We start from the raw sequence: 22,810 nt of genomic DNA, 5'->3' as shown, positions 1-22,810 counted from the left end.
CACTAATTGGCATTAATTGGAATTTACGTGCACAGTTGTCTAAGCTATTCTGTGATGTGCATAAATTCTAAGTTGCATAGTTGAAAAGGTGTGGTTATGGGCATAGAATGAGTGTGTCATAGGCGTTTCTAAAAATCTGTGGTTTTGTTACAGAATATACATCCTGTGCCTAAATTAGGCATCTGGATTTACACCAAATTTTACTTGGCATAACTGCCCGCGACTAAATTTAGTTGTGTGGACAGTTGATCAGTGTATACTATAATTCATGCAAAAATGTAGGCGTATTCTTAAAAAGTACACCTAAATATAAAGATGGGGATAAGATGAGTAGTACAGAGTCAATTGGGATAAATAGATGGGTGACTAAACTCAAGGCAAAATCTTTGTACAGTTTAATCAAGATATGAGGAACTGGTCTAAGTTATAGGGTGTGCAGCAAGCTAGTTCAGGTGCAGAGTGGTATATAGTCTGTCACCACATGTAGTAAAGGCTTGTGAGAAAAGCCAGGCTTTCATTTCTTGAAGTCGAGGTAGTCTTGAGTTAGTTGTAATCCCACTGGGAGTAAGTTCCAGAGTATGGTGGCTACTCCAATGGTGGCGGGTATCACATCGTACAATTTCTTTTGATGACGGTACGGTACAGATAGTGATGCTCCTTGAGAGGACCTTAGAGGTTTCAAAGGTGTGTAAAGGGCCAACTTATTGTTTAAGTACTCTGGCCCATTTTGTCTGAGGACCTTGAAAATCAAACAGAGTTTTAAATTTAGCCCTATAAAGTACTGGTAAATGCAGAATATGTGTAGATGTTGATTTTGTAGTACTTCTTCTTACTTGTATAGAAACTACAGGGCGCTCAGGTTTGAAGTAAGCATATTCTGGGTGTGGGCTGCACAGTTCAGAAAAATATACTTGTATTTCCCATTTTTCCATTGGGAATACAGGGATATTTTACACCTCTACTGAGACAGATGTTTCAGCTACCTGTTCATTTGCACTCAAGATTTCCACCTACGATTGAGGTCCGTAACACCATTTCAAAAATTCAAAAACAAGAGTTCTCACAAATTGACTCCCCTTGTATGTGTAGTGTAAAGCCCAGCGTTCATATGTGTAAAGCCCTGTGTGATGCCACTCTTTGTGAACCTGTTTTTTCTTTGTTTTTTATGTGTTTGTGTGTAAAATGTCTGTTGCCATTGATCATGAGCAGTTTGACTGACTGAATGCCCCAGGAAGGGTCTACAGTGTTAATGACTGTGGAAACTAATGAAGCAGCATTCAGTTTGGCAGATCTCTTGAAATGGAATTATAGCAGAGGAAACTGTTGTGGTAATGTCAGAACGGGGCACCTATGTAATAGTTCTAAAAATGCATCTATTTTGTATCTATTTTAAAAGTCAACCTAGGCATTTTTATCTTTTATAAAATACACTCCTACAAGGACCTGCTGTAGCACACAAATTGTCTTACACAAATGTAGACCTACTCAAAATGTGTGCATGTAATCTGAAGAGGGTAATTTTATGCCTAGGTCAGGAGGCCAAGTAGGTGCCTGTTTTATAAAGAGAGTCCAAAATCTCCCGCAAAAAAACACAACAAAACAAAACGAGCGGAAGCTATCCAGAAGGACCATACTGAAGCCACAAATGTTGGAAACCAAAATAATTTATTTCGACCCAACATGGTCCATGTTTCGGCCGAAAAGGCCTTCCTCAGGGGTCTTCAGACTGGCTTATACTGGTATTCCTCCAAAAAGGTCTCACAAAAAGTGAGATGATCGCTGATATTATCCGAATAGATTTGCAAGTGCTGTCTGCATAGACTTGCTAATGCGCAAGTCTATGCAGACAGCACTTGCAAATCTATTCGGATAATATCAGCGATCATCTCACTTTTTGTGAGACCTTTTTGGAGGAATACCAGTATAAGCCAGTCTGAAGACCCCTGAGGAAGGCCTTTTCGGCCGAAACACGGACCGTGTTGGGTCGTAATAAATTATTTTGGTTTCCAACATTTGTGGCTTCAGTATGGTCCTTCTGGATAGCTTCCGCTCGTTTTGTTTTGTTTGGCCTGTTTTATAAAGACACTGGTCAGGCACCTATGTGTCATTACAAAAGCTGCTGGAATGTGGCTGCATCTGTTCATGTGTGCTAGGGAGCTGGTATACATTCACGCAGCTGAAATGTATGCATAGGTGTGCATTTTGAGAGTAATTTCAGAACAGGTATCTACTATAAACTTAATCTAGGCACCTTTTTTTTCGTTACAGAATACTAGGTCAAGTGGCAGAGGACGCACGTACGTCAGGGCATGACCAGCCTTTTAGTTGGTATAAATGCCCGCAACTAGACGTAGGCATGAACATGTGTAAACTATAGTATTATATAATTTACACATGTACAAGTGCACTCCACCCATGTACACGCCATCAAAGCATGGTTCATACTTTTCCATTAGTCTATATTCTGTAAGAGGTAATTTGTTCACATAAATTAATAGAATACCACCATTTTGATACCTTCTTGCCACCTAAAACTCAGCTGGCTTCTTATAGAATTGCTCTCTCTATAACCTATGCACATACCTTATGACTGTGCCTGTGCTGTGCCCAAACTCCTCTTCCAAGTTTGTCTGCACCCGGGATGCCTACAAGTATATGTCTACTTGTGTGAGTGGGGCAATTTTATAAGATCAAATAAAACAGAGAGGGAGAGGTATTCCCTTCACAACCTCCAAAGTGTACCAAACAGGAAGATGTCTTGTATAGAAAATATTCAATCTAAAAAGGCTTTTATTTTACATTAAACTGCAATATATAATAAAACTAAACTAAAAATAATTTTTTTAAACCCCCAAAACAAAACAATAAACAGACAAAAAGTGTCATAATAACAACTGTTTATAGTAGGGCTGCAAGTTAATCACAGTTAACTCTGTGATTAATACACTAGTTATTCATCACTGTTAAAAAAAAATTAATCACGTTGCAGCGTCTCCTGTCTACTCCAAACATCTTTTCTGCTCTCTACCACTCCCAACCCCCATCCTTGATGTAATGCAGCATCCCTGCCGTAATTCAACGTCAATCCCCCCACCCCCCCCCACCGGTCTACCTTAAAGATGGTTTTCTGTGGGTCCCTTGCCACTGGCAGCATTGTACATACACTGCCTGCAGCCTAGTCAAGCTTTCTCTCTGACTTGTCCTGCCCATGCAGAAATAGGAAGTGATCTCAGAGAAGACAGGCAGCGGGGACCAACGGAAGACCACCTTTAAAGTAGACTGGCAGGGGAGGCTTGAACTTAAGGGAGAGGGAGATGCTGAACCTTGGTTGGGTGGAGGGCAGTGGGCTGCAGACCTGCGAACAGAACTAGAGAGGAAAACCAGTGGAAGCTATGGCCGAGGTGGTGAGGTCCAGCAGCCATGAGAAGATCTTGGTGTTGCTCATCACCAAATTTGTGTCACAGCTCATGGGGGCAGATGGGAGAGAGAGAGAGAGAGAGAGAGAGAGATAATGGACTCTGGAGAAGAGGAGATGGACAGAAGAAAGAGAGGGAAATATGTTGGATCTGGGGTTGGGAGGGAGGAAGATTTTCAGTCCTTTAAGGAAGGGAAAGGGGATGGGATTTGATAGGCCACCTTTCTGTGAGAGATTATTTTGTACCCGGGGCAATGGAGAGTTAAATGACTTGCCCAGTCACAAGGAGCAGCAGTGGAAAATAAATAAATAAAACAATGAATTGTGTGATTAATCACGATTTAAAAATTTAACTGAAATGTGGCCCTAATTAATAGTAAATGTTAAAAACCCGACATGGCCAGGTTTTGGTATGGAGCTGTTGGGGACATCTAAGAAGTCAGAAACAATGACTGTTATGCTTCAGGTGGCATTAATCCAAAAACAACTTTGAATCCTGAGAAATAACTATTAGCTACTAAAGGCAGATAAAAAAAAAAAAGGAAAACTAAAAAGAGAAAACAGGATAACATTTTATCCAAAAGTTTAAAAATAAGGGGCCTGATATTCAAAGGGGTTTAACTATGCATGAGAGATTCCTGCCCGGTTACTTAATATCTCCACCAACAGCCATTCCCTAACTAGCTAGGTCAGGTGCGGAGCAATTACTTAGCCAGTTAGCAGCGATATTCAGTCCACTAACCGGCTAAGTAAGGCTGGCCTAACTTTATTCGCCGAGTTAACCAGGCACCATTCTGAATATGGGACGTTGATTAGCTAACTTCAGGTCAGTGCACATGCCCGGATATTCAGTGCTGGGAATTGCATATGCCCCAGCATTGAATATCCAGGGTTTGTTCAGCCTGCGGCTTGGCAGTCTTCAAATGACAGTTGAAGGATCACTTGTTATGCCTGGCTTACCATGCATCTGGGAACTTGGGCCTCTGATGACTGTGCTTTGTTCTTTTTGAGCTGTGACTTATTCAGGTTGGAGTTAGTGATTGTTGTTTATGTTTAATTTTTGGTTTTGTATGATTTTTATGGATTTTATGTATGTTTTATTCTCTGCTTGGATAGGGGGGGATTATAAATAATAAATCAAAATCTAAACGGTTTATAAGCCGCTTATTTCCGTGGACTGAATATTACCCCAGCCTTTTCAAGATGATCTCATGTCACAGTTTTGTTATGCAAACTCACCTCACCAATACACTGGCCTATGCTCATATAAATGTGGGAGCCTATGGCGCTCATTTTCGAAGCAGATAAATGTCTCAAAATGGCCAAAAAACATTCATTTGCCAAAAATGTCCAAATAGCAATTTTTGAAAGGCAGCATTTGGATATTTTACACTGCAGTTCATTCAAATAGCAAGGGGGGAGGGGCTGGAAGCACGTTTTGGGCAGGACTAGGGCGTCTTTCAACAATAATGGAACGGGAAGAAACGGCCAAGGCAAAAAAGGACATTTTTACCTAGACCTGTTTCAGTCACATCCAGGGTACAAAGGGTGCCCTGATTGAGCAGCTGACCAGTGGTGGGATGAAATCATGACTCCTCCTTAATCTCCCAGTGGCTACTAACCCCCTCCCACCCCCCTTAAGAAGTGAAAATGACAGTGGCTACCAGGTTCTGCAGGTATTATGACAATTCCTAATAGAGCAGCAAGCAAATGTAAGGAGTAGCCTAATGGTCAGTTCAGTGGACTTTGAACAACAGGACCCAGGTGTATCTCCCACTTTAACTCTTTTATTTCTATACAGATATGTGATCCCTCCTGGAATAGAGAAATACCTACTTTGCCTGAGTTTATAAGACACCTGAAGGCACGATTTATTTATTTTTGTTACATTTGTACCCCGCGCTTTCCCACTCATGGCAGGCTCAATGCGGCTTATATGGGGCAATGGAGGGTTAAGTGACTTGCCCAGAGTCACAAGGAGCTGCCTGTGCCTGAAGTGGGAATTGAACTCAGTTCCTCAGTTCCCCAGGACCAAAGTCCACCACCCTAACCACTAGGCCACTCCTCCACTGGCTACTGTAGTGGTGCACCTTTAGGTACAGTGGGTTTTATCTGTTCCTGGAGCGCTCACAATAACATATAATGGAATTAAGGTGGGATTTGTACCTGGGTACCGTTGTTTAAAGTCCTTCACTGACCACGAGGCTGCCCCTCTGTTCTGCAGAGATGTCTGTGTGGCCATTTTTGTACAAATGATGCCAGACAGGTTTTTTTTTGCATTCATATTATGGACTGTTCATTTTCAAACAGGAAATACTAATATTTTTCTTGCTGAAAAATGGCTGTGAGATGGACCTTTTTTCTTTGTTGTTGTTGGACGTTAAGAACAGGACATTCCAGTTCTGACTTGGATGTTCTTTTGAAAATGCCCCTTTATGAGTAATTCCAAACTTCCAGGAACATCAAACCCTGAAGCACTTTAGGATTTAAAAAATTCAGGGTTGGAAAATGCACATATGTAAATATTGCACATATACAAATAAAAATAGATGCTTCACATTGTATTAAAAAACTAATAGTCTGCACTAAAAAGAGCATATATAGTGAAAACAAGCCTTAGTATTAAAACCCATTTTTAAAAAAAAAGGATCTTAAAAAGGCATTTTTAAAACAGGAAGATCTACATATACTTTGAAAAAAAAATCCTGTCACCAAACAACTCAAAAACACTTTGAAACAAAAATGCTGCTAGATGTAGTGCAGCTTCTAATAATCATTCACTCAGGGCTCGATGCTCAAAGCAAACTGGACTTGCAGCATTTCATTTACACTGTTTTTAGTCAGTCTAAAGGAAACTTTTTTTTGCTACTAATGCATTGTAAAGAAGTATTCTCAGGAGTGAGGAAAAGCAGGGGAAGGGAAAAATGGACATCTAATATAATAAAACGCACCCTCAACGTTCTGAGGACAACGTTCTGAAGCCATGAAGCCATCTGACGTCACTCCCAGGCTGAAGGGTTCGTGGATTCGTGGTGTGAAGCCTTCAAGCCAGCCAGCCGTCTCTGCCCCGCCCTCGCGTCAAACGTCATGACGTCGAGGGCGGAAAAAAAACCCAAACAAATCCGGCAGCGAAGCGTCAGGGAAGGAGGCGGCGCTCCCGACGTCTAGCCTTCCCTTAGCTGTGTTCCGCCTTCTTCTGACGTCAAGGATGACGTCAAAAGAAGGCGGAACACAGCGAAGGGAAAGCTAGACGTCGGGAGCGCCGCCTCCTTCCCTGACGCTTTGCTGCTGGAACCGCCACGGAGGTAAATTTAAAAAGAAGAAAAAAAACAAAAAGGGATGTTGGGGGGAGAGAAGAGGGTGGCCAGTAAAGAAGAACAATGGGAGCGGGAGGGCAGGGGAGAAACGACAGCATGGATGTGAAGGGGGGGGCATGGATGCGAAGGGGGGGAAAGAGGGCGGCCCAGGCTGGGACATGGGAGAGAGAGGAGCATGGATGCGAGGGGGGGTCATGGAAGGGAGAGAGGGGACTTGCTGGAAAAGGATGAATGGAGGCGGCAGGGGACAGAGGAGCATGGATGGGCATGGATTGGGAGGGCAGGGCTCAGGGAGAGAGGGGAATTGCTGGAAAGGGATGAATGGAGGCGGCAGGGGACAGAGGAGCATGGATGGGCATGGATTGGGAGGGCAGGACTCAGGGAGAGAGGGGAATTGCTGGATAGGGATGAATGGAGGGGACAGATGGGCATGGATGGATATGGATTGCAGGGCAGGCCTCAGGGGGAGAGGGGAATTGCTGGATAGGGATGAATGGAGGGGCCAGGTGACAGAGGAGCATGGATGGGCATGGATTGGAAGGGCAGGACTCAGGGAGAGGGGAATTGCTGGATAAGGATGAATGGAGGGGACAGATGGGCATGGATGGATATGGATTGCAGGGCAGGGCTCAGGGAGAGAGGGGAATTGGATGCGAGGGGGGGTCATGGAAGGGAGAGAGGGGACTTGCTGGAAAAGGATGAATGGAGGCGGCAGGGGACAGAGGAGCATGGATGGGCATGGATTGGGAGGGTAGGGCTCAGGGAGAGAGGGGAATTGCTGGAAAGGGATGAATGGAGGCGGCAGGGGACAGAGGAGCATGGATGGGCATGGATTGGGAGGGCAGGACTCAGGGAGAGAGGGGAATTGCTGGATAGGGATGAATGGAGGGGACAAATGGGCATGGATTGATATGGATTGCAGGGCAGGCCTCAGGGGGAGAGGGGAATTGCTGGATAGGGATGAATGGAGGGGCCAGGTGACAGAGGAGCATGGATGGGCATGGATTCGAAGGGCAGGACTCAGGGAGAGGGGAATTGCTGGATAAGGATGAATGGAGGGGACAGATGGGCATGGATGGATATGGATTGCAGGGCAGGGCTCAGGGAGAGAGGGGAATTGCTGGATAGGGATGAATGGAGGGGGCAGGTGACAGAGGAAAATGGATGGGCATGGATTGGGAGGGCAGGGCTCAGGGAGAGAGGGTAATTGCTGGAAAGGGATGAATGGAGGGGGCAGGGGACAGAGGAGCATGGATGGGCATGGATTGGGAGGGCAGGGCTCATGGAGAGAGGGGAATTGCTGGATAGGGATGAATGGAGGGGACAGATGGGCATGGATGGATATGGATTGCAGGGCAGGCCTCAGGGAGAGAGGGGAATTGCTGGATAGGGATGAATGGAGGGGACAGGTGACAGAGGAGCATGGATGGGCATGGATTGGGAGGGCAGGGCTCAGGGAGAGAGGGGAACTGCTGGAAAAGGATTAATGGAGGGGGCAGGGGACAGATGGGCATGGATTGGGAGGGCAGGGCTCACACTCTCTCTCTCGTATACAATGTCTTTCTGACTCTCACTCTCACACACTCTGTCTCACACTGTATCACATTCACTCTCTATGTGCCACACAGTCACTCACACACTCGCTTGGTCTCATACACTCACTCTCACAGAGAATCTGTGTCTCACACACACTCTCTCTCTCTCGCCCACACACACACACTCTCTCTCACACTGTGTCTCACATACACACTTGCACACACTCTCATTCTCACACACACACTCTCTCACAAACACACTCACACCCAGACTCACTCTCTCTCTCACACACTCACACTTTCACTCTGACTCTCAAACAGTCACTCTCACATACACTCTCCCAAACATACACACTCCCAGGAAAACCTTGCTAGCGCCCGTTTCATTTGTGTCAGAAACGGGCCTTTTTTACTAGTAGTTTTATATAATCAGAACTATTTTGCATTATTTTACTTTAAAAATATAAATTACCCACGGAGAAAACAGGCAGTAATCAAAGCAGAAGTACTTTTGTGTGAAACCTGTACACTTGGCACCACAGAGTAGTGTAATTATTACGTCCGAGTTGCTGCAATGAAATCACAAGTTTAGCCTCAGTTGTCATGGAATCCCGTGAAAATCCACTTTGCATCTTCTGCACCCATAAGAGATTGTAAACTCTGTCCTAGTGGGACCTGGGTCAGGATTTTCAGCTGAATTTTGTTGCTCAGTTAGTGTGAGAAAAGAAATGTTAACAGACAAGGATGTATTGTATCTGAACATTCATCCTCCTGTGTCTTTGGTTCTGGAATGTGCACGTTCCCCCTTACATTTCCTGTCAGAACTGGCCACTTCAACTCCACACTGCAGGCAGAACAGTGCAGATCTGTTGCTACTTGTGTTTATGGAGCAAGGGCTGCATGCAGCCCCACAATTGCTTAGGGGCTTGAGAAGACTTCGTACTGCAACCTCTACCCTCCTCCCTTCAGGCAGACTCCAGGAAAGAGAGAGAGGGTAAGATTTCACAACATGGTAATAAATAGCCCCCACCCCCTTTCTAGGAGATAGTTTGCTCTGTTGATACTCACTGCTTCCCATATTACTTCCCAGTTGCAGCATAAAGCCTTTAAACATCATGTAGGCTTCCTGTCACAAAGAAGTCATCATTCCTTTATTGTCCTGTGCCAAATTGTCAAAAACTTAACAGAAAGTGATACCCACATGCAGAAGCGTAGCCAGGTTTTCATGTCAGGGGGAGCAGGCCTTAAAATAGGCGACAGTGTGAAGCTGAAGGGCTGTTCCGCCTAGTCGCCATTTTATTCAAAATGTCTGCCCACATGCTACCTTCAGTCTTGTGATGTTTCTGAGATGAAAAAATACATTTTTGTAGTAGTAGTGAAAGAAAGTCACCTTGGAACAGCACTCTTGCTGGTTTAGCATGGTGCTGCAGCGTTATCAACCAGTTGAGCATACTGAGATAACCATCAAACCAGCTATGGCGTGGGTTCCCACTTGGATATTCACTGTTTGGACTATGAGTCTGGCAGGCAGAAAGCTGTGTAATTTGTGGTGTGAAGCAAAAGTAATGTTTTGTTTCATTGTGATCATTAGGCTATGAAGGCACCAGAGCTAAAGGAGAAATTAGAAGAATCAGAAAAACTCATACGAGATTTAACCATCACCTGGGAGGAGAAGCTGAGGAAAACAGAAGAAATTGCACAGGTGTGTGTTTTAGCTGGAACTTTGAAGACTGTGCATTGCTGGGTCTATATATATACACACACTAGCTCCAAATCTGTTCATTTGATCAGTTTGTTCACCATTCCAGATAAGATGCTGGAGGCTGACACACCGCTTCCCCAGGTGCTTTAGTGACAGAATGCATAGTTATGCTTGAACTTCTGGGCTGGGAAGTGATGATGTTGTGTGACAGCATTAGACTTGTGACATAGTAGCACTGGCTTTCACACTTCTACAGCAACGTTTCCACCCAGTGTGCCATGGAAAAAAAGTCACCACTGCCTAGACCAGCACATGGGCTCTCCTCTCAACACCTTGACTGTTAAAAAGATTGCTCAGCTGCTTCCTGAGCACATGTGTGGTCACTTTGCTTCTGTGCTTCCTAGACAGGACATGAAAGGGAAAGGGGATGGATTTGATGAGTCATTATGGGAATAGAGACAGCATGTACAGCAAGTATAGCTGGGCCCTGCATCATGCAGCATACACATTGCACACAGCACACTTCCATAGCTTATCTTTTTGGCCAAACGAGGCCTCTCCAATGTCTGTACCACTTGTTTCCTAGACATGGTGTGCCATACAGCTGTCTTCAAGGAGCACAACCCAGTCGGGTTTTCAAGATTTCCACAATGAATATGCATGAGAATGATGTGTATGTATACTTCTGTTGTATACCGATAGACCTCATGCATATTCATTGTGGAAATCTTGAAAACCCGACTGGGTTGTGGCCCTCGGGCTGTGGTTGCCCTGTTTTAAAGCATTCTAGATGTCTACTACATGCATTGGTCCAGTGGCGTAGCCATGGGTGGGCAAGGGCCCACCCTATTTGGACTGTGGCCCACCCAAAATTGTGCACTCTTGCTATGGCTTGCAGAGGTCCTCAAACCCCGTCAGCTGAAGATTTCCTCCTTCTCAGGCAGCCAGTTCTCTTTCAAATGGCAGCTGGCAGCACTTGCCTCGAGCTGAAACCAACACCAGCCCCTCTTCACATGCTTAGTTTTCATGCATGCACAGCCTGATGGCCGTGGCATCAGCTCAAGGAAAGTGCTGCTGGCTTGTTTGGAAGAGTGCTGACTGTCTGAGCAGGAGGAAATCTTCAGCTGGCGGGGTTTGTAGATCCCCTCCTGCTCAGGTATTTAATATTGTGGGCTTGCAGGTGGAGGGAGGGATGAAGAGCAGAGGGGGGCTAGGGATCGGGGGAGGGCATGAATTCCATGCCCGCCCACCTTGGACTCAGGCCCACCCAAAATTGGCTGTCTGGCTACACCCCTGCATTGGTCTTTGCGGTGTATTCCTTATAATCCATTAACTGTGCTCCATCTTCACTCGCTTTCTCCGTAACATTTAATCCTCCTCCTGTAGCTTTTCTTGTTTTGCCAAAACATGAATGTATTTGTTGTTAAACGTTGTTCTCATGTCAGCCTTGGGGTGTCATAGCTGCTTTTGTTTTTCTGTAGGAGAGACAACGGCAACTGGAGAGCATGGGGATTTCCCTCCAGTCGTCAGGCATCAAGGTCAGAGAAGACAAGTGTTATCTGGTGAACCTGAATGCAGACCCAGCACTCAACGAGCTTCTCGTTTATTACTTAAAGGTGAGACCGTGGAAAGAGTGTGTAACACAGCAGAACTTTGAGGAAGCCCTTTCCACAGTAAGAACCAAGGAGCTAAAAACAGTATGAAACCACACGGCTTCCCCATAGCCTAAAAATCTCAAGTCTTACTGAGATACTCTATGGTGTGGCTGGTTTTGTGATGCAAGCATTGTTTAATTTTGGAGCTCTGTATGTCTGAGCAGGCCAGATTAAATCGTAGCTAAGAAAAAGGGGTTTTCCTGCAAGACAAGCTATTCTTTGGTAAGTGAATATTTACATGATTTTAGCGCATACAGATACTATAAGGATGGTTTGTTATAGCCATAGGCCAGTAGCTTGTAGCCTAGTTGTCACACATTTAATTGCAACCATTCTTTCTCTCTCACACACATACACACGCTCTCTCTCTCCTCTCGGGCCAGAAGTGTGTCCTGTGGCTTACATCAGTGTGTCACTTAATAGGACACCAGCTTTTAAAGTTCCATTTGTGGCATCTGATTAAGGAAATTTCTGAAAAATTCTCAGGCCTTCAAGTATTGTGTTGCTATTATTCTCTTTCTTAGGACCACACCAGGATTGGTGCAGACACCTCTCAGGATATTCAGCTGTGTGGAATTGGAATTCAACCTGAGCACTGTGTAATTGACATTTCAGCCTGTGGAGACATTACACTGGTACCAAAAGAACATGCCCGGTAAGCAGACCATTATAAAGCTTGCCTCTGTGTGGTGATGAGAGGATCACTTTTGTCAGTTCAGGCATAGCTGAGCCAGCTGTGGCCTGCCTCATGTTAGACTGGCCCAACCAGATTTTCTTTCTCATACAAAATAATGACGGTTCCTTGGAATGTGTAAGTAAGAAAGAACCTTGGGTACTATTCTTTCCAATCTGTAAATATAAACTTTTATTGGGTAAAACAGTAATTCACTAGAATTGTACTTTTATGTATTGTAGAATGGGATCTAGCCTGCAGCAGATATGGTTAAGAAAAGACCCCATGGGAGGGTAGATGAATGAAGGGGGTCTGGCACTGACATATATGGAGATTGTGGCATATCTGCAAGACGGTTGGACAGAAAAGACCTTATCAATACAGAGACAAAGCCTCAGTGATGGCGCCACCTGGCAAACATTAGTCAAGCACTGCAGCATACTACTTTATGTGGTCTCTTAGCAGTTCAGTCAAAATGAAAGGACGTTTTTGCACCTTCACTTGGGTATGAAAGACAGCCTACCCATGCTACAGGGCTTGAAGTTCTGCTCCCCCTCAGTCCCCAACACCTTCCATTTTAGACAGATTAAGTCTACTGAACTATGGGAATGGAGGAATTTAATTCTCTGTTTCAGGACCCAATCATAAGGGAGCGGCATTAGCAGCCGTAATTGAAAACTAATTCCCATAACTACTGCTTTCTGTCCAAAACTGAGTATCACTTGTATGTGATCTACCTTAGGCTAAATGTTAGGTAAAGAGAAGATAGAATCAATAAAAATAGAGACAGAGATAGGTTTAAATAGATAGGTACATTTTATTCCTTACCCAAAGACAAGTCTTTAAGTTGATACAAATACAGACATCAGATTCTGGGTTTATCTGCACAGCGCCCTGCCGTCTGAGAGAAGCGTTGGGGAGGAGTCCAAAACTAAGGCAAAATCTCCCCTCTTTTATACACAAACCTCTCCATAGAAGTACATGGTGAGAAACCTTGCTCCTAATCTTTCTCACTTTCTGAGATCATACTTTCCCACGCGTCTTATCAGCATGTTTTGGGAACAAGTTGTTTTGTTTTTTCTCATCGTGCGGTTTGAGATAACAGTTTCACATCTCCCTGTTGCAATACTTTTCACACCATCTTAAGAACTCTGTATGACCTCTGTATCATTTTATACAAAACTAATAAGCCCCATTTTATTCATCTGATCCATCATTCTTTCATTACAGGTGCTGTATTTGAATTAAAAGTTGTACCAGTTTGTGTCAGGACTCATTGTTCAGACCTGCTTTTTGCAGATTCTCAAATATTAAATCATTTACTTGTTGTTTGGCCTAGTCAGTACTTTTTCAGTTGTTTTAGGCTGCATAGCTTTGGCCATCACTATTCCAGTGGTAGCCTTAAAGCCAGGCCATATATTAACAGGACTTTGGCCAAAATTTTCACATCAGTATTAAGTATGGAAATGGGATGATAAGAAGCACATTCATGTTTATCTTTATCAGGCTTAGAAAGCACAGCAATCCACGCCTCCATAATAGATGGTGGCAAAGAAGAGCCCTCCTAAATGGAATTAAGAATCAAAACCAACAAAGGGGCCAAGTCACTCACAAAGACTTTATAAAACTCATTAGTGAATCCATCCAGACTATGAGGCAGATGCAGCAACCAAACGTAAAAAAATCTAAATCGTTAAAGTCCCTAACGATTTTAAAATAACGAAAAATGCACCAAAAAAAAAAGTCACACATGCTGAGATCGGTATTGAAACGTACAATGTATCAAAGAATCACAATACACATCGTTAATCGGCCCCCAAATCATGCGCAGAGCAGCCAAGCGTTATGTTAGCTGCTCTGCGCATGCCACAAACAGTCAAAACACAGTCAAATCACAAGCACATGGCTCCCAAATCAAAACAAAAATTAAAAAAAGGGGTCGGGAGGGGGCAAGGGCGCTCATCAGGAGCGTCCTGTACAGACGGCCTTGCCCCCCCCCCTCCTCCCCACTTTCCGCCGCTCCCCCCCGAAAAAGCAAAATTCTAGCAGCCCCTGCCCCCCTCCCTTCCTCACTACTCTGTCTCACCTCAGCTCCGCCTCCCGACATCCTCCTGACGTCAGACAGGGGCGGGCGCAGCAGGAGAGAGACGCGCGACCGAAGCTGGGCGAAGGCAGGCATCAGCTTTCTTCTTGCCCGTGCAGCGCCTTCGGACAGAGGAGAGAGGCGCTGCACGGGCCCGGTAAGAGGGAGGGGGGCCCGATGGAGGAGGGGAATGGCGGCGACGACCCCAAGAGGGGGCGGGGCACAGGGCGGAGGATGTCGGGAGGCGGAGCTGAGGTGAGACAGAGTAGTGAGGAAGGGAGGGGGGCAGGGGCTGCTAGAATTTTGCTTTTTCGGGGTGGGGGGAGCGGCGGAAAGTGGGGAGCAGCGGGGGGGGGGGGGGCAAGGCCGTCCGTACAGGACGCTCCTGATGAGCGCCCTTGCCCCCTCCCGATCCTTTTTTTATTTTATTTTTTTATGTGTTTTCTGACGTCCTTTGGACCAATCACAGCGCTTTTAGCTCTGCTAATGCGCTGGGATTGGCTCAAAGTTTGTTTATTTTTTCACTTAATGATTTTCCCTGGCACAGAGCTGTCCTAACGAGAGGTCCAGACCTCTCGTTAGATTTCCTGCCTTTTTCCTGCGTAAAGGCAATCGGAAAAGGTTAGTGCATGTCGTTTCAATGGGGTTTTCACACTAATTGCTCATCTCCATTCCGTTTTTGTTAGCTGCTGGCTTCCTCGGTAAAAGCCCTTTGATGCATGCAACGGATCAAATTTTCCTCGTTGGAGAGTCATTAAAGGCTCATTTAGCTTTAGTGCATCTGCCTCTATGAGTCTTACTAGATGGCAAGGCCTTAATGACCTGAAAAAGCTCCTTCAGAGTAACAGGACCCTCCAAAATAGCTCTTTCTGCCTGAGTTAGTACAGGAAGGTCTACCGACTAAGGCCCAGATGCATCAACCATACGTAAAAAAAAGTCTAAAACGTTAAAGTCCTTAACGAATTTGAAAAAACGAAGCATGCACCAAAAAAACAAGTCGCACATGTTCGGTGCGATATTGAAAAGTACAATGTATCAAAGATTCATAATCCCCGTCGGTAATCGGCCCCTAAAGCATGCGCAGAGCAGCCAAGCGTTATGCTGGCTGCTCTGCGCATGCCACAAACGTCCAAAACAGCAAAAAAAAAAAAAAACACGTGGCTCCCCGGCTTCCCCCTGCATCAATACAAAAATAAACATACATCAAAAAAGGATCTGGAGGGGGCAAAGGCGCTCGTCAGAAGCGTCCAGTATGGAAGGCCTTGCCCCCCCCCCCCCCACCCGAGGTTGCCGCTGCTCCCCGCTTCTGCAGCCCTAGTCCCCCTCCCTTCCTGTCTCTCTCTGTACTGCTTCTCCCATAGCTCCTCCTCCCGGCATCATCCGCCCCCGTGCACCACCCCGCTGAGTTCATCGCCGCCGCTCCCCCCTCTACCGGATCCCCCCTCTGCTTTACCGGACCGCACAGCGCCTCTCACCTCTGTGTGAGGGTGCTGCACGGGATGGAACAGCTGATCGGCGATCGCTTCTGCCTTCACAAACATCCCTCTCCTTCTTCCTGTGCCCGCCCTCCTCTGAGGTAAGTTACCTACGTAACTGCCGATGCGCCCCCCAGCGTGTCGGAGCTGCAGCTGCGGAGAGTGTGGCAGTAGGAAAGGAAAAGCTGCTTCTTGCCTCGCCTGCAGAGTCTTTCAGGTGGCTCTGTGCAGCTAGGATTTCAATGAGAGAGAGAGCGAGAGAGAGATTTACAAGTACACAGCTCAGATCTGAAGCTAGGATGTGCTTTTCATGGTCTGAATCCTTGTGAGCCTTCCTCATACAAAGGGGGCGGAGGATGCCGGGAGGAGGACCTATGGGAGAAGCAGTACAGAGAGAGATAGGAAGGGAGGGGGAGCGGGGCTGCTAAACTTTTTAGTTTTGTTTTAATTTTTTATTTTATACCAGCAGAAGCGGGGAGCAGCTGTGACCTCGGGGGGGGGGGGGGGCAAGGCCGTCCATACAGGACGCTCCTGATGAGCGCCTTTGCCCCCTCCCGATCCTTTTTTGATGTTTGTTTCATTTTTTATTTTAGGCAGAGGGAAGCGGGGAGCCACGTGTTTGTGTTTTTTTTTCTTTTTAAACATGCCAGGGGATTTTTATGGTGCAGGGGCCAGCGGGGAGATGACAGCTCAGGCCTTAACGACAGGTCTGAGCTCACTTAAATTTCAGAAGGTAGATGATTCGTTGCAATCGTCGGTATGGGTTAGTGCATTCCGAATTGTCCACATTTCAATGGTAGTTTCTCGTTTGCATTCCGTTTTCGTTAGCTGCTTGCTTCGTTGGAAAAAGGCCTTTAATGCATGCAACGGTTAGGAATTTCCTTCGTTAAAGGGTTGTTAGAGGATTGTTAAGGTTTAGTGCATCTGGCCCTAAGTGTCAGTAGCCTCCGGTCTAAGAGCTGTATCTTGAGAATAAAGTACCTCATAAAAGGATCGGAAGTGTTGCTGGATCTGAGAGGATTTAGTCAAAAAGGTCCCTGTCACATCATTTACTCTTAACATATGCTTGTTTGCTCTAGTTCTACGAAGCTTAATAGCTAAAAGTCGCCCCGGTTTATTACTAAATTCATAATGTGCATGTCTTAAAATAAGCACTAGTAAATTGTAATTGTTCATTATAAAGAACAGCAAGGCGCAGTTAAACTGCCTGAAGTTGCCGAAGATCTGACACAGACCCAGGAGCCTTGTGCTGTTACTTTAATGCAGCCTAAGTTGCACTAAACAACTAGCCAAATATGTAAGTTGAGTTTGAGCATGCTGACTGGCTTTCTGTAGAAAATATCCTCTTATCGCCGCTTTAAGTGCGTCCCACACCATACCCAAAGAGGGACCAGAGTGCAAATTACTATCAAGATGTTCATGTAGAACAGCACAATAGCCCTTGCAAATCTCAGGGTCATATAACGGAAGGTTATTAAGAAACCACCTTCTGGTCATGTGATGCCGTGCTAGGAGTGCGGGCACAGGTGGGGGAGCTCCCGGGCCCAGATCACAAAACGCACCCTCCACGAGCAGCATTTTGATACCTGAACCAGCAGTTAAGACCTGGTGAAGCAGCGGGGCAGCGAAAAACAACTTACTCTGAGCCTTAGCCATGTCTGCAAAGGCACAACGAAGAGAGAAAGAAAAAGTGCAGCACAGTGATTCCAAGATGGCGGCAGGAGAGGACACTGGTAGTTCCTCCGTAAGCTCCACATGGGTGGACGAAGTTGTCTCGGAGGTGAAAAAGGCTATTTCGGAGTCCTTGGATAAGCGGTTACAAGAGGTGGCGGACAAGTTGGATACGGTGGACGGGAAATTAGAATCCTTAAAAGGTGAATTCTCTATACAGTGTCAACATGTCTCTGACCTTGAAGACCAAGTGCAGAAGTTCTTTACCCTGAACAACATGTTGCAAAGCAGAATGAAATCACTGGAGGACAAGGTTCCCGGAGGGGGAATTTACGTTTGGTTGGCCTCCCGGAGAGCATTGCAGAAGTGGAATTGAGGCAGTTTTTTGAGTCTTGGCTGGTGTCTACCCTGGGGCTGCGGTCAGAGGTGGGCCCACTCCGCATAGAGCGGGCGCATCGATTAGGCCCTAAGAGGCACGAGGAAGCGTGACCACGGGTGGTCATATTCAAGATCTTAAACTTTGCACATAAAACTGAAATTCTGCGGGCCATAAGATCGAAGGGCCCTCTCTCCTATGACAACAAAAAGGTATTATGTTTTCAGGACTTTTTGACTCGGGTCTCGGGCCTGAGGCGAGCATACGCCCCTGTTTATGCTGAATTACATCGTAGACATATGCAGTTTGCCTTGTTATACCTAGCCCGACTTAAGATTTTCATAGAGGGGGAAGGCCTTAGGTCTTTGATACACCCGAGGCAGCCCAGGCCTTTTTAAAGGATTTGCGTACATCTGTGGACACGGCTTGATGGGGGAAACGGCCATCTGCAAGCAGAAGAGCGGAATAGGAGTGTCTCCTGAATTGGTCTTTTGAGTACTCACGGCGCTGGATTGTACACCCTGTGACTGGAAGTGTTGAAGAAGATTGTTCCTTGGGTCCGTGAAATACGTGTGGCTTCAGATGGATGGATTTACTCATTTTACTTAAACTAAATTTTGGATGAGGATAATGCAGAATGATGTGCCCTATATATACTGCACAGTCATGTAAGAGGGTTGAGATTTGCTTTCTTTTTTTTTTTTTTTGGATGAGTGGTTGGGGTGGTGTTAATGGGACTTAGAGCCCAGTTGCAATGTTCTGCAGATCGAAGGCTCCGGTGTCCTGAATGAGTGGTCACGAATGTTGATGATGAGATATGCTGCAGGGTCGTCAGGTGGACTCTAAAATGTTAGCTGGAGCGTTAAATGGAAATACTAGTAACCTGAGCTGCTGAACGAAAGGGCGGCGTACGAGGATGAAACCTGTTTTTGTGTTTGCTAAGAGGAATCACCTACTGTACTTTTATTCATATCACAGTTACAGGTACTGACTGCAGAAGTTGGAGTGCACATCGCACAGACCAGATTTAAACTGCCTTTTTTTTCTTTTATTATTATAATCCTTAAGTTTATGAGTCCTGTTTATCTTGAGGTTTAAATGACTACTGTATCTATGTTAATGTTGGTTCAAGTTGTAATGGTTTCTAAGGAGGGTGTGGGGGGGGCGGTTTCTCACACGGGGCCTTGTCTAACAGTTGATTGGACACTATCGGTAAATGGGGTATGAAAGGGTTGAAAGGGGGATTGGGCGGGCAGTGCTTTATTTTGGGGTTTAGGTAAGGGGAGGGGAACTCTGGATGGGGTGTGGTTGTTTGGGTTTTCTTTTTCCTTGGGGTTTGTAGGTGTGTGGGTGGGGAGGGTGTGCGTGAATGCGGGGTGTGCAGCTGTGTCCAATGACTCTGTTCAACTGGGTGCTAATCGGGGGGTCACTGGCTGGGACGTCCACCCAATTGTAAGGTTACTAGGTTCATTTATGCATTTTTTTTCTTGAATCATATTACGTGATGCCGGTCAAACTGGTGTCGTGGAACGTGAATGGAGTCTCCTCGCCCATTAAAAGGCAGAAAATTTTGCAAACTTTGATTTGTCAAAAGGCTGATATTGTCTTTTTACAAGAAACCCACCTGTCGTCTTTAGAGCACTCCAAATTTCCGCTGGCCACTGGTAGAGGCCCCAGCAGTGGGCTGGAAAGCTGGTCTCCTGGTCCTTTTTCAGAAGGGTTTGGATATAGTGACACATCAAACATGGAGAGACCCTCAGGGTAGGTATCTGTTGGTGAAGGTTTCTGTTAACAAAAAAACCCTTTTACTTTGTAATGTATATGGACCCAATGTCTATGACCACAGATGGGTGAAGTCCATATTACGTGAGGTAGCTGGAGTGGTGGACATACTCATCATTATGGGGGGTGACTTCAACATGGTTCACGACCCCGCTTTGGATAGGTCCAAGTGGCTTGGGGGAGAGGCTGGTTCAGTAGCAAAGGGCATTCCATTGCTGTGCTCGAGTTTAGATCTGTTGGATGTCTGGAGAACACTGCACCCTCTGGAGAGAGACTATACGCATTTATCGAGAGCACACGGTTCGCAATCCAGGATTTACTATTGGCTCTTGTCCTGAGGGCTGTTGTCCTCTGTAGTTTCGGCTGGAATTGGAGCGTATGGTGTCTCAGATCATGCCTACATTTGGTACTCAGTAGATCTGAAGGGCCTAGATGACAATCGATATGTATGGCACTTCCTACCTAAATTACATTTGGACCCGGACTTTTGAGATTTTTTGATGCAAACATGGACGGAGTACCAGCTTCACAATGAAGGTTATAGAGACCAACCAATTATATACTGGGAAGCAGCTAAAGCTGTGTTGTGAGGGGAGGTCAAAACTCTTTTTTCCATGCATTTTGGGGTTGTCCAAAGATAAGGCAGTTCTGGCAAGATGTCTCGAGCTATCTTGCCAAGTTGCTGGGACGAGCGGTGCCCCTCTCCTCGGTAGGTTTTTTATTAGATAAATATGAAGTGTTTCATATTCCAAAGCGGTCACAGGCTTTGTTTGTCCATAAAGCAGGAATTGTGGGTAAGAGAATTATCCTAGGGGTGTGGGTTGGGGAGGAGGTCCCCTCCTTTTGGGCTTGGAAAAATCGTATGCATGCATTGATGCTCCTGGAGCGTCAAGATGCCCGGGGCGCCCCCAAACGCTTGAAGGTGTTTCGTGAAGTGTGGGATGTGTACATTCGTTCTCTGCCGCATAGGGCCAGGAGCCTGATTCTCAATTCAAATTGACTATATATGATGTGTTTGGTGGTGCGAGGAGACTCTTCTCAGAATGGGTTGGATGTGAGCAGAGAAGTATGATTGGATAACACACGCCCTCCTCCCCCCCTTTTTTTTTGTTGTTGATCTGTTTGAAGAATAGTGTATAGAAGAGGGGTTGGGGAGGGGGGGAAGAAAACGGTCAAACATTGCTTGATGACAAACCTAGTATTTCATTTGTACTTGGCTTATGCTGTCTCTTTTCGTTGTATATTGAATTGGGTGGCTGTTTCTTATAATGTGTCATCAATAAAATTGTTTATAATTAGAAGTGGAGGGTAGGGAGGGTTAGAGGAGGGGTACGGGTGGGAAGGAAAAGTCATAAGTACATAAGTAATGCCATACTGGGAAAAGACCAAGGGTCCATCGAGCCCAGCATCTTGTCCACGACAGCGGCCAATCCAGGCCAAGGGCACCTGGCAAGCTTCCCAAACGTACAAACATTCTATTCTATACATGTTATTCTTGGAATTTTGGATTTTTCCAAGTCTGTTTAGTAGCGGTTTATGGACTTGTCCTTTAGGAAACCGTCCAACCCCTTTTTAAACTCTGCTAAGCTAACCGCCTTCACCACATTTTCCGGCAATGAATTCCAGAGTTTAATTACACGTTGGGTGAAGAAAAATTTTCTCCGATTTGTTTTAAATTTACTACACTGTAGTTTAATCGCATGCCCCCTAGTCCTAGTATTTTTGGAAATCGTGAACAGACACTTCACATCCACCTGTTCCACTCCACTCATTATTTTATATACCTCTATCATGTCTCCCTTCAGCCATCTCTTCTCCAAGCTGAATAGCTCTAGCCTCCTTAGTCTTTCTTCATAGGGAAGTCGTCCCATCCCCGCTATCATTTTAGTGCCCTTCGCTGCACCTTTTCCAATTCTACTATATCTTTCTTGAGATGCGGTGACCAGAATTGAACACAATACTCAAGGTGCGGTCGCACCATGGAGCGATACAAAGGCATTATAACATCCTCACACCTGTTTTCCATACCTTTCCTAATAATACCCAACATTCTATTCGCTTTCCTAGTCGCAGCAGCACACTGAGCAGAAGGTTTCAGTGTGTTATCGACGACGACACCCAGATTTCTTTCTTGGTCCGTAACTCCTAACGTGGAACCTTGCATGACGTAGCTATAATTCGGGTTCTTTTTTTCCCACATGCATCACCTTGCACTTGCTCACATTAAACGTCATCTGCCATTTAGCCGCCCAGTCTCCCAGTCTCTTAAGGTCCTCTTGTAATTTTTCACAATCCTGTCGCGAGTTAACGACTTTGAATAACTTTGTGTCATCAGCAAATTTAATTACCTCACTAGTTACTCCCATCTCTAAATCATTTATAAATATATTAAAAAGCAGCGGTCCTAGCACAGACCCCTGAGGAACCCCACTAACTACCCTTCTCCATTGTGAATACTGCCCATTTAACCCCACTCTCTGTTTCCTATCCTTCAACCAGTTTTTAATCCACAATAGGACATTTCCTCCTATCCCATGACCCTCCAATTTCCTCTGTAGCCTTTCATGAGGTACCTTGTCAAACGCCTTTTGAAAATCCAGATACACAATATCAACCGGCTCCCCTTTGTCCACATGTTTGTTTACTCCTTCAAAGAATTGAAGTAAATTGGTCAGGCAAGATTTCCCCACACAAAAGCCGTGCTGACTCGGTCTCAGTAATCCATGTCCTCGAATGTGCTGTGTAATTTTGTTTTTAATAATAGCCTCTACCATTTTGCCCGGCACCGACGTCAGACTCACCGGTCTATAATTTCCCGGATCTCCCCTGGAGCCTTTTTTAAAAATGGGCGTTACATTGGCCACCCTCCAATCTTCCGGTACCACGCTCGATTTTAAGGATAAGTTGATGATATGATTGTTCTTATGTTCATGTTTGGAACATTTGGCTCTGTAATATGCAATTTGTAGAGCTTGTTATTTACTTTCAATTTCATCAATAAAAAATGTTGAAACATAAGAAACCACCTTCTATCCCTATCATCCTCCCTTAGGGTTGGGATAACAACCCACACCGGCCCATGATCAGAGATTGTCATATGCCCTATATTGGAGAGACCTCCTATAT

The 22,810-nt window shown here is 45.4% G+C and overlaps 1 protein-coding gene across 1 annotated transcript in view; it reads left to right on the top strand.

Annotated features, from left to right (window-relative positions):
• The window catches only part of KIF13A (kinesin family member 13A), an 818,528-nt gene that overhangs the window by 622,026 nt on the left and 173,692 nt on the right, over positions 1–22,810 (top strand). Inside the window, 3 exon segments of the mRNA XM_030211397.1 lie at positions 9,859–9,969; positions 11,451–11,585; positions 12,149–12,279. Coding sequence (XP_030067257.1) covers positions 9,859–9,969; positions 11,451–11,585; positions 12,149–12,279 — 377 coding nt within the window.

Source organism: Microcaecilia unicolor, chromosome 1 (genome assembly GCF_901765095.1).
Source record: "Microcaecilia unicolor chromosome 1, aMicUni1.1, whole genome shotgun sequence".
NCBI classification, from domain to species: Eukaryota; Metazoa; Chordata; class Amphibia; order Gymnophiona; family Siphonopidae; genus Microcaecilia; species Microcaecilia unicolor.
Note: the sequence above shows the minus strand (reverse complement) of the source record. Positions and strands in the feature narration are given on the sequence as shown.